Source organism: Pleuronectes platessa, chromosome 12 (assembly GCF_947347685.1).
Source record: "Pleuronectes platessa chromosome 12, fPlePla1.1, whole genome shotgun sequence".
Classification (NCBI taxonomy): Eukaryota; Metazoa; Chordata; class Actinopteri; order Pleuronectiformes; family Pleuronectidae; genus Pleuronectes; species Pleuronectes platessa.
In genome coordinates, this window is record NC_070637.1 from 11,862,200 (window position 1) to 11,875,411 (window position 13,212).

Here is a 13,212-nt window from a genome sequence, read left to right on the forward strand (position 1 = left end):
GCGTGAGATGAGGAAATTATAGAGGAAGAGCAGGCTCCAAGGGGAGAGGACTCCTATTTATTGACGATTTCCATCTGTCAGTGGGGAGGTTATTTTCTTCCCATAAATATTTGCAGTGAGAGCGATATGATGAAGCTGTCAGCTACTTACCATCACAGTCGAACAGAGCGAACACCACGTCGCACACATGGTCTGACAGCTCCACCTTGGCCACGGTGCGGGCCACCTGCTTCATGGTAACTAGGAGACACAGAAAGACAAACAGAGTGAATCTTTTGCACTAATAAAATTCAGATTCTGCAAAGTCATCTGAAAAAATTAAAAAAATCACCATACATGTCACTCAAAGACAAAGTATGTGCTTTTACTGGAGCTATAGCTACATGTAGAAAGTTAGAAGCTCATTCATGCTTTGGTCAGCTGATGTCAGCCACTTGAGTGAGACATGGGCTGTGTCCGAAAACACTCACTAAACCCATGTTCACATACTACATAGTGAGTTCAACATTCTGTAATGGTGCCCTAATATTTAGTGAAGTTTTTTTATACCCTTTATTGTGCCCTCATTGTTTCCCACAATGCATTGTGAAAAGTAGTGTACAACCGATGGTCACTAGCCGACTAATATATACCAGTACTGTGGGAAACAAGTTAATCACTCAGTCAGTAAGTGATAGTCATCAGCGTTTATAGGACTGGGCCGGATTGGTAGTGGGACAAAGATTTGGAAATGATATTCGCTTTTGGATAATGTTGTCTGGGCGTTTTTTTTTTTACACAGCACATTTCTGTAATAGGTAAAAACAATCAATAACCATTTGTAACCAAAGGTCAGTGCAGCTTATATTAACTGCATCACTCTCAGGTCATATTCAAACACAAAAAAGGGAGAGAAAAAAAGCTTTGAACAGAAGAATACGACCCGAGATGGACTCTATTGCCATCCAGCCAAAAAGGATGGCGGGTGTGAGGATGAGTACAGTGTAAGAAAGTGTGAAGGAAGAGAAGTAATGAGCAGAAACAACACCATTAGAACCACAAACAGATGATTAAAAGATAAAGAACTACTTAATCTTAACCAGAATTATTGATCATCAGTCAAACAAATTTCTGCAAATGGTGAGATTAAATATTTGAAGAAGAATTGAATCAGTCCAGCAAGAATCTCATTAGTGGGCTTCTTTGCTACATTTAAGAAAGACAATGCGCAGTTCCAGATAACACACACACAAACACACACAAATGAGGCACTGTGCTCAATTAGTGGGAAATCATTGGATTTGGGCAAAAAATGACAGAAAGAACAGAAAACGATATAAAGAGAAGAGAGAAATGCAAAACCTCCTTTAGTCTTTCGCCGAAGAAAGAGGGTTTCAGTGCATGGACAAGGGGGAGGATGGAGATAAATTACAGTCACATGCCTGGCAGCTCTCCACGAACCGCAGGGAAGCATAATGTTGTTTGTATCTCTCTACAATACCCTCACAAATAAGGACAAACACGCATGTACAGCTTGTTAGTGTGTAGACATTCATCCTAGAAACAAGCACCTCAGGGTTGACCTGTACTAGCTGCTTCATCTGTGAATCAGAACAAATAGACATACGGGTATGGAGACATATCGAAGGACTGAATCACTACAGTGAATGAAGGAAACACAGACTCATCAAATGATTGACATGTATTAAAGGCCCACTTCTTGCACTGCCCTCGCCTTTAATTGACTTCATTGTTAGGATCTGAAAGACTAATTAGTTCAGTTAAAATGAATGTGCTGAGGAAGATAAAGGAAATACGACTAATTTAAAGAGTGGTGTGATACTTATATATTCAGTTTTCTCTTTCATAATAGTCACCCATTCATTTTCTGCCACTTATCTGGGGTTGGGGTGACACAGGTCAAACAGTGTATAACAAGTATTCCAAACGTTGCTCTCTAAAGTGATGTTTTCAACCTCTTCCTGGGGGATCAAAGGGCGTTCAATGGCCAGACGAGATATGTAATCGCTAGTGTGTTCCACCTAAACGGGCTCCTTGTGAAGCAAAGGTGCAGCGGCTCTACTCCAAAATTCTCCCATATCTCTAAAGCTCTAACCAATTTCTTTGAAGAGGAACATTCAGCAGCCCGTATCTACAATCGCATTATTTCAGTCACTACCCAAAGCTCATGAGGTGAGGGTCAGATGTATATCTGCTAGTTCGTTGAAAAACTTTGCCTTCTTCACTCATCTCCCTCATAATGACAACGGTCTGGTTCTGTAGCTTCTTTCTCCAAACGCTGCGCTGTTGTCAATCTTCCAATCTATGAACAGTTCACTCCTTTACTTGGGGCAGGCACTATGAAATAAAATAGCAAGTAGGGGTGGGAATCTCCAGGCAACTCACGCATCGATTCAGATACAGAGGGCGTGATTCGATTGTAAAACAAGTATTATACCTCGATGCATCCAAGAATTTAATTTCTATACATTATTAATTTTGTATCCCTGTGTGACTACTAGAGGTTTGCATCTTTGCTAGCCTCATGACTGGTGCTTTAAAAAGTTGCTTCTTCTGCCCGTCTCTGTTGCTCAGAAAAACCAGATGTATTTAGTTATTAATTGATGGTGTTGGATCATGAATCCTGGTCACTTCAACCCTGATGTCCTGGCTGTGATCGACTCATGTTGTGTGTAGCAGATGAACTAGGTGTCTCATACATTTTAGTAGCTATGATGGGTCAAACCTGGTGTCAACCCTCCTCTCTCTCCCTCAGTCATGATGTTGAAATGCATCAGTGAGCATCAGTAGCCTGCACAGTCATGTGAGAAGTGATCTGTCATGTTTGCATGTTTGTGATGCGTCATTTTTTTTCAACCTGAGGCACTGAGACCCCATCTCACCCTTTCTCTGATAGGCTGACCCTGATACTCCTACTGCAACCCTAACCAATCATCACACTCCGTGCCTATATTTAAGCAACCCAAATGACACAAGCAATGAGTACTACCCAATCCGAAACAGGCAAACTTTTAGCGTAAAAAATATGGTGTTTGTTGTCCTTAAGCATACAAACAGATGGAAAGATAGATGGAGAAACAGATGACGAATGGCTGAGCTATAACTGGGACCCCTAGCCAGGGCAAAGAGAGATATGGGAGGCGGATATGGCCGGATGGAGTGTTAACTGCTCTGAGAGTCTGAAAGGGACAACAGTTAATTCTAAAGGAGAGTAATTAGGAGAAAAAGAAGCATGTCAGCACAAAAGGGCAAATGCGGTGTACCTTTATCTATGGAGGCTCCGGCCATGTGGTAGAAACTCAGAGCTGTGTCCACGTCATTCACGTTCTTTAAGAAGGTAAAGAAATTCTCCACCTCCTCAAATGTGATGCCCTGAAAAAGTGGGGGAAATATGAAAACAAATAGAGCCAGGAGCAAATCATTGATGCACTTTTACCTGAGCCGGGACATTCCTGTGATAAATGGGCCAACTACTGCCATGACAAGAGCTCCTACTGCACAATGCAATTTTTTGGAGCAGCTCAGCAGTGTAATAAAACTGACAAGAGGAAGCGGGCCGAGGAAATCGTCACACATGAATGAACATTGAGCCGCCGACAAACAGGGGAACAGACGGTCTTAGACACATATGCACATAAACACATAGACACATAGACACACAGCTGCCACGTTGCTGATGAGCTCATTTGCAAAGTAAAGTAAGCAGCTGGTCTTAGGCAATAAATAACACTTTTCTCATTTACGTTGCAGGTTATGCCAAGGCTGAGAGACATATAGTGGGATGGAAAAAGAGGTTAAACACAGAATGAGGGGAAAAGGGTTATGGGGGGGGGGGGGGGAGAGAAGAGAGAGAGAGAGAGAGAGAGAGAGAGAGAGAGAGAGAGAGAGAGAGAGAGAGAGAGAGAGAGAGAGAGAGAGAGATTTGCAGCAGTTTAATTCCTTTGAGAGGGACAACTCCAGCCTCATCTTGTTCTCATGCCTGGGAGGACTGGCAGCATCCTGGCTCTTTTTCCTTTTCTCTGCTAATCACTGCATTTAACCATCGCCTTATCATTGCTCAGTCTAACAGGTGCTTTGCAGTATACCAACAAGCTACTGCATGATTCTTGTTAACTTAAAAAAAACAACAACAGTTAAATGTTTTTTTGCTACAGCACCTCTGAGGTTACAATATGTATGGGTGTAAGTGCAGTCAATTGACTTATAGGGCTCATTACAGTGTAGCAGAAACAGCATGGACCCAAAATTCATGCTCAGCAATGGTTTGCTTTTGTTTGCAGCTTTGCTCCTTCTGCAACTAACCACCAAATACTTCCTACCTGCACTGGCACATGCATGCCCACTGCGCGTAAGTGGTCATGTAATATACGTTTTCAGGTGTTTTAATACGGACAGGGATTAAAACTGACACTTGTCTTGACAGAGATCGTTTTACTTTGAAAATGTCATGGTGTGCATGTAGCCTGAGGCAGAATGTGAGGCAGGGGAGACAGCGGAAAAAAGGTTGAAGGAGACGCTCAGAGATGTACCACTGTCAAGCACTGACTGCTCCAGGTTTGGTCAACACAGAAACAATGGAAGGTGGTGGAGTGTGACTGTTGGTTAGATGGATGAGATCAGAAACTGAATGTGTTGTCCTCTCCCAGTAATGTATTACCTCTCATCTATCTCTTTCACACACTCACCATTTCCCAGCACAATCTCCTTTCTCCTCAGGCACACTTTGTCCGTCACACATCCTTGCATGTAGGCCAACACACCACCACATCGAGCACCATATATAACCCGAGTACCAATCACTTTGAGCTCCGTGCGAGCATGAGATTTATGTACCTGTGCATCCTTAAACATCTTCTTCAATCCCTTCTGCATCAGCTTGAGTTTACGAGATTGGACGCCACTGTAGGCCAGCAACATACCTCCGAACTGTCTCTCTGAGATTTTGCCATCCATTGGATCGTTCCTCTCAAACTAGAGGAGGAGGGAGAGGGACAAAGATGAAGATTGATTGCTATGCAGATGGACAAACACATGAATAGGAGAAGTAGGGCACGGTGAGATGGAAACAGTAAATACTGGTGTCAGGCTTCAGGTTGAAGCACGCGTGGAGCTTGCATTGGTGACATTAATTCTACATGTGCTTTTTCTTTTTTACAATGTTCCAGCAGTGAGCGTAGGCTGTGTCAGGTCAATCCATTCGATTAATTTCCTCTCTCCTTCTTCTTCTCTGAATGTGCCGAGCTCTCAAAATGTAAATTTGTTCCTCTTGCAAGAGGCAGCTCATGACTAAGCCTGAATAAACCTGATGTTTTAAGTGGTGACCTATTCATGCAGCTCTGGAGGATCCAACGATTGTGAGGTGAAGTTTCTGGTTATTATGACTTTTATGTATTTACACATGATATATTTGTTAAAGATAACCTCTGCGTTTAGAATATATATCATTTATCAAATTCAGATTGAGATACCAGCCTCATAGGGGAATTCACCAACTGTTAACTGAAAACAAAAAACGGGTCAGAGAAGAAGAGAAAATACGGAAGAGATTGAGTTTGACACCTGGAGAAAAATTACATACAGCTGATAAAATATGGCATGGGGCAAAGAGCAGCCTCAGCAATCAAAGACAAATGTGCACATGCATAAGCTGACCCACATTAAAAGAGGGTCGCCCTTATTTGTGGCGTTATGGTCACACCTTTGGAACATTGTGGTACCATCAACACTTGATAGATGGTGCTTTCTTTCTGGCAGATGCTTCGGCTCGTGTCCTATCCTTAGAGCTTCAGATGATGCTGCCCATTATGGTTCTGTGTATCGTTTAGTCACGACCAACACAAATTAAAAAGAAGAACCATATGCTCAACAACACTGATGAGTAACTGTTACTGCAGAGACTGAGGAGAGGAGGGGGACAATACACATGGTATGTCTGTCATCCGCAGCTCTTTTTTTTCCTGTGACTCCCTCCTTTTAAATATTGTTTGGTCTCTTTGGTTGTTTGTTTACTCTGGAAATAAGGCAGTAAAATGTAAACCATGGGTTGTAGAGCTGCTAATGTTAATGTATAGTTTTTGAACAGGTAATGGAGAGGAGACATGGATCAGAGCAAAGCCAGAAAATTCAAATCAGCTCATTACAACTGCACCCAACAGAGCAGTGAACCAGTGGATGAAAATTCTCAGTACAATACTCTCTTTCTCTGCTCATTCAAATTCCTCTTTCATTACCTCTAGTTTGAGCACATCGTGCTGCAGTTTCCTCTGAAACTCCAGGAAGCTGCCGATGGTGAGTTTTCCCTTCAGGTCTTCTCCAAAGAAGTACGTGGTGAGAGCCGAGCTGCAGCCGGCTGTCTTCAGGGTATTTCCTGTGGTGGAGCGGTCGCGATGTCGCATGCCCATGCTGGTCTGAGAACGAATGATGCTCTGGACCTGAGGATGAAGAAAGTCCAATGACATCCAGGAAGATGGTGGACAATGTTTTAGAAGTAGTGTGGCTCTTCAATTTCTGGAGTATATGGCAAATTAATTGTATTTTTAAACGTATATACATTTATATACATTTTATGTCCTGCTGTTTTTTAATGCTTTTTTCCAGACTATTTGATCACTCAAAGCATTTTACACTGCAAGTCACATTCACCCATTCACACACACATTCACATTCACACCCAGCGTTTATTTAACACATCATTTAAACACAGCCTTTTAGGGCTCAGTATCTTGCCCAAGGATAATTCGGCATGGTAACTGGAGCAAATGAGGATTGAACCGCCAATTTCATTGAATTCAAAAATCATTTCATCAGACAATGACCCATAATAAAACAATGCTTTGTGTATGATGATCTTGCTATAAAATACATTTATATGTCTTTATTGGCTGTCAGTTTTTATTACTGGTTACTCTAATGCATTTAGGAGCTACTGTAGAATAAAGCACAGACGTTTTAACCTTGCGTCACTTCTAATATTTTGTATTTGTGCATGTTTGTGTGTGACAGCTGTTTGCAAGATGAGCTGCTCACCTGTTCAAACTCCTCCAGGTCCACCTCTCCATCTCCGTTGAGATCAAACATCTTGAAAGCAATTTCAAAGTTTCTCTGGGGAGCTGGACACCACAGGATACAAACACACACAAAGAGACACATTCTCACATCAGCACAGACCATATGAAAAGCCCATGCTGCACTGTATCGACCCCGAAAACAGCCAAAGAGTTCAATACTGACTCAGTCATTACACATCAACTATCCAGCATCTTCAGCCTTAAGCTCGTCCCCAGTGGTGCGACATCAGTCAATTAAGTTGTTTTTTTTAGTCATCATACTGACAATGAATTCTTCACAATCAGCTGCAACATTTACCCATGTCAAAATGCATATTTTCAGTAGATAAAATCAGCCCTCTGCAGTGTTGCAATTTAAAAATAATGCGCTTGTTAAACACATGTCAGATATACAGACTATAAAGTCACATATTAAATAAAACACTACATAGGTTTCATTGAGCTACACATTTGCTCATTCTACTATATTATACATTTGATTTGAATGTGAAATACTCCATATTCTATCTGTGTAATTCAATACCTTATGTGCAATCCTGTTACACTTTGTTGACATTGTATAGATAATTTCTATTTTCTGTTTATATATTTCCTTGTGTTAATATATAACATTTACATTTCTGGGTGTCTATTTTTACTATCCCCTTTGCCTCTTTAACACTGTAAATTTCCTCTGAGTGGAACTGATAAAATATTATTTCAAGTTATCTTATCATATCTTATCTAGCATATTTCCATCTCAAATAAAGTTCCCTCAGTCACTTATAAATTCAAACACGCAATACCATTATATGTAGGATTGCTCATACAGTTGTTTAATTCTCATCAATACTTCATATTTCCGAGTACTGCACTATAACTCTGAATTGCTTTAACAACATAACTACTTACAAAGACAATGTGGCGAGTAACTCTTTTCTTATGTAAGAAATCATTTGGACTATAGGAAAGCAGTAAATATGGGCAGTTACACTTTGAGGCTTAAAGCAATGTGTGTGTCCGTTAGGCAAAATATGACCCCATTTGTACTATTTTTGTGGCCGTGTTAAATGGATTGAAACCAAACATAAGGGACCCTACCCTGCCTGCTTAAAATGATTTGTCCTTGAAAACTTCCCCAGAGACTTTCTCCTTGTGAACGGATTACAATAAATGGCCGAGCTAAGCTAGAAGGGAGACACTTGCGTGCCGTCAGTCAGAGCTTCATTTCACATTCAGAGATGAGGTATTCGTGTGAATCGACTCCATGTATCTACTACCAGTGGCAAATCCAGCTAAAGTTACCTGAGTCTCTGATACAAAGCATCTCAAAGGCAGTTAGCCTAGCAGACTCAAAGTAATTAACTTTGGCAGAATTTGAGATCACTCTGAATTGTAAAGCCAGCTTTGTATCCTGACTAATGAGATCATATTGGGAATTTAGTTTGACCTGATGCAGGAAGAAAGCAGACAGAGGAGAGCGTCTTGGCACTGATTGGGACTGACTTGTGATACGTATGGTGGATTTTAAAGATGAGGGATAGAATGAGATGGGTCACAAGAACCATTAGTTCTCTGGGAACACTGTGTTGTTGAACAATGTACTTACTGGACAGCACAGTGGTGAGAAAGATATAGTCTGAGAAGGAGATAAGGCCACATTCTCCCAGAGAGTAAAATATGCTGCCCTCATCTGCAAACTTCTCCCTCTCCTGGGCTATTTTCTGCTCATCCAGGTCAGGAAAATGGGGAAAAAGGAAAAGGTGACATTAAAAACATTTTACATGATTCAGCAAAAGCCTTAATACGTCTTTACAGCTCCAGGTGTGCCTTTTTGTGTGTGTGCAATCAAGTGTGTGTGTATGTGTGTGTCTTAGAATTAGAGACACGCAAACACAGGAAAGCACACGTGCAAGCACAATAAATTGTTGAACCAGTGTGAGTATGTATACACAGTCACAATAACAATCATGCAAGTGCTGCATACACATGAAGCCATACAGGCAGGTGAGAGTGGTAGTAACATGTTTATAGTCAGTTCAGATACAAAACACATTAGTCACCAGAGGTTGTACTCACAGTGTGAAACTGACATAAAGAGAGGGAAAACATCACAAGAGCACAGACGCACACAATCGATTAACCACGTCTTTAACATAACCGAAAAGTATTAATCGTTAAAATGCACAAAGTGACTTTATCTCTTTCACACCCACACAAACGCACAGATATTTTTCTGCCAGCATGTGCATACTCACAATATTGCATGAAAAAGTGACCTAATCACATGCACACTACACAACTCGGTGATAAGAGACTTGAAAGACAGTTTCCCGACTAGTACGACGCTCCAATTAAGAGAGTGGACAAGACGGACAGAGCATGCCTGAAGAGGGGTGGGGGGACGGGGGGCTGCGAGATGTTGGGCCTCGACAAGCCCGCGTGGAGTTACCTCCATCTGCAAGGGTTCCATTTCGGAGGAGGAGGAAGGAGGAGAAAAAAAACTGTTAGAGAGCAGCACTGCCTCTGCTGTCTTTAGCAGGGCCTTGAACGACAAAATCACATTGCTTGTTTTTCTTTGTTGCACGCAGTAAATAAACACACACAGGAAAACATCTTGTTCACAACAAGATAATTGGGGGATACCACTCAAATTAAGAATGCAATTATGTTTTGCCATCTCTGTAGTCTATAATTACAATTGTCACCCATGAACAACAGCAGTGCTGGCCAAAACTGGAGAAAATAAGGCAAAGACTGTGATTTGCCCAAAGTAGGAAATGATACTACTCCACTAACAAGGCTCTTATCTAAACCTACTGTGTCTCCTTTTTCCATCTTTCCAAATTTGTCCCATATTATCTTATAAAAGGAAATAAATAAACTGGGAAAACATGTGAATTCTTCAATTTGGTGATCTCCCCTTTATAGCATAACATGAGCAAATTCTTATCAATCCTTTCCTCATGAACCCACTCCCTCCTCATTAGACCCAGACTGATCATGTCTGCTGAAGACAAATAGTGTAAGCTTATAAATGTATCATCAATTTGTGTCTTTCTTAACTTTTACATACTGAAAATACAGTTAATTGTTACTGTTGCAGTCACAAATTGTTTTTTTCGGCATAAACAGAGAAGGGAGTGGGAGTGAGAGGTGTAGGTGAGACAAAAGTTATTTTGGAGCAAGGATACTGGTTTGAGAAAAAACAAAACAATTAAAACTCTTGGCGTCATAAGTGTTGAGGCTTTTAGGTGTTACTAAGTGGAAGTCTAAGTTGAAGAGAAGAATAGAAAGACAGATAAAGTTTGTACATAGAGGAAGGAAGAGCAGATTGATAAAGTGAAAATAGAAAAGGTTGGCATTTGCCTCCTTGGTTTGGAATGACGACCAATAGAGAACGCCTTCTGGGCACGAGGTGAACCGGAGTCCTAATGTTACAATAACATTAGACATAATAACTCACTATTATTTTTCTGTGTCCTCAGTCAAGGACAAAAACACCCTTGCCGAACAGACCAAATTACATTTAAGTAAAACAAATACAAATCCAGTGGCCAAAGACTGAAACCAGATATGATATTCATCTGGTTGAAGAAGAGGTTTCAGAGAGTGTGGGGAAACACTCACTAATATTCACGGAGCTTCTTGTCTAATCAGATGCAGCCTGTGTCCCAGTTAGAAGAGAACATGATTCTCTCTTTTAGGACCCAACTCTTTAGCCACAGACTCCCCTGCTGAGCTGACAATATACTGTAGCTTGTACTCTTTCTAATATACAGTGTGCTATTACACTGTGACTCTCTCCAGAAAACTTCTGCACTTATGATGCAGGCACGACGGTGTGCTGTGGGTTTCATGGATCTTTCAGGGGTTAGGGCTCGTACTGAAATCACATCTTATCTTCCCCGAGTCTTTTCTGTCATTGGTGTAAGCTATAGCTTCCAACTATATTGGATGCTCCAGCAATAAAACAGTACTGAGTAGTTAGACTGATATCGCCCATGTTGATTTGTTATTAAAGTAGAACAAACTCTGATACAGTCATATCATCCGATATATATATATATTAAGAAAAATTGGCAATGATTCCTATGTCATTGTCAAGCCTTTTTGACAGGAAAATTAAATTCAGGCTTGATATTTTACACTTAAACCACAACTGTTATGTAAAAAAGCTACAAATAAAACAGCAATATTACAGAATATATAAACTTAAATTAAGGAGATAAACATAAATGCACATCTTTTCTGCATTTTCTATTCTGCTCGATACAAAAAAATATGTATCAGCAAATGCCTATTCTGATAGATCTGTGAAAAGCTCATATAAACCAATACATCGGTCAGGCTCTAGTACAAAGGTGCATATATAAGATAAATGGTTAAAAGTTTCATCTATAAGAGGTACCCATTAGGTAATTTGATTCCCCAGACATACTTAGACTCTGTGTCTTATTAGTTTAGTGTTTCATCAGTTTCAATTCATCATTAAGTTAATTAAGGTTCATTCTCCTGTCAGTGTGTATCACTTGGTAGATGCCCATGTGTATGGGAGCATGACTTCTTTTTTAACTTCTGCCTTGAGCCCACTCATGTGATCATACATGTCTTCATGTGTCGATAACGTTAGGGCCGAGTCCACGGGCTGTGTCCAGATGACAGGCTGAACCACCCAACTAGCCTGTGAGCTGAGGCAGAAACGCAGTGCTGACAGGGCTGCCGGCTGCACGGTGCTGAAGGCAGGGCAGTCAAATGTGCTGCAGTCATATTACACACAGAGATGGGGTTAAGAGTTCGGTCAGGGGTAATCTCTCCACTCCATCAGGCTATAGCCCGATGGCTGCCTGGGCCAAATTTAAACTCGCCCAAGCTTTAACAGCCCAACAAATGAGGCTCATACAAGTTAAAGCACAGCCAGGAGCATGCATGCAAACGGAGTATAAATCTCCGTCTGCTCATTTCACATGAGAGGCAAGAGACACTTTCTAAGCACAATACTGGAAATGTGTTAAAAATTTGGAGTTCTTTGGGAATCTCACATTTCACTGTTAACTCGTCTCTGATGGCATGAAACTCAGCAAATGAAAAGTTTTATTTTATTAATGATTTCATTTTGTTGGCTTTCTTTTACTTCCAAACAAACATATAACCTCACATTATCAAATCAATCACAAGGCACTGTTCTTCTGGCAGGTTAAATGACACTACAGCATTTCTGAAACCCTGTGTCATCATGTCATAAAAAGCAGTAAACTGTTGAAGCGAATATGAGATGAGACATAATTCAACACATTATCCTATAGTCCTCTTACATTGAGATTAAGATATAAAAAATCTCTCCCATGCATTTACAGTGAGCTCTCTGTGCGGCCTGGCATTTGGCTAAGGAGCTGATGACAGTTCAGTCTTGGCCCTCTCTAATACCACTGTCCCGGCTGCAGTGCTCTGTTATTGATTAAACTCTGTCCAACACTGCGGCTGCAGACAACCCGATAACAGGATAGAGAGAGAAGTGGATGATGAAAGAACGATATAAGCCATGTAGTTTGTGTTCAAGCTTTCATGCTACAGAGACAATGACTTTTCTAGGATATTGTCATGAGTCTGTTGTCGGCACAGTCTCCTCTGAGTGCACAACAAAGAGATGCCACCAATGCTCAGGAAGCAACGGGATGAAATCTGCTCCCATTCTCTCTGTCTATGCATTCATGTGTGTGTGTGTGTGGTGAGTGTTTACATGATGCCTGTTCCCACTCGACCACTCATCTCTTGTACAGGTGAGTCTCAGTAGAAGTCAGTGTGCTGGAGCATCACACCAGTGGGGATATACAGATTTAAAAAAGCAAGAGACGAGTGAGGTTGTATAAAGAGAGGGGGACGGGGGTGTGAGACACATGCATTACAAATGGATCAGTAGCTACTAGCTTTATGTCCTTTGTGCTGCTTTGTGTGATGTGATAGCTGTGGGGTTACAGTCACTTTGACAGGTACAATAAAAAAGTGCATATAAAAAGAAAAGGGAATTCAGAATAACCTGCTTGAGGATAAAAGTCAACCCAGGTCTGTGTCTGACATTTATGAATGACGGCTGAAAGTTGTCAGTGCACTTGTCCTATACTGCAACACAGCCTCCATCAAGCCTAAAAAAAAATATCTCCCACTT

General features: G+C 41.0%; 1 protein-coding gene across 3 annotated transcripts in view; it reads right to left on the bottom strand.

Moving 5' to 3' along the window:
- The window catches only part of micu1 (mitochondrial calcium uptake 1), a 31,495-nt gene that overhangs the window by 937 nt on the left and 17,346 nt on the right, over window positions 1-13,212 (bottom strand). Inside the window, exons 6-12 of one of the 3 annotated variants that reach the window (XM_053437030.1) lie at window positions 9,433-9,504; window positions 8,656-8,770; window positions 7,027-7,109; window positions 6,231-6,431; window positions 4,834-4,971; window positions 3,264-3,372; window positions 151-240 (exon numbers count right to left, since the gene is read on the bottom strand). In XM_053437030.1, coding sequence (XP_053293005.1) covers window positions 151-240; window positions 3,264-3,372; window positions 4,834-4,971; window positions 6,231-6,431; window positions 7,027-7,109; window positions 8,656-8,770; window positions 9,433-9,504 — 808 coding nt within the window. The other 2 variants (XM_053437032.1, XM_053437031.1) reach the window with 2 other exon arrangements.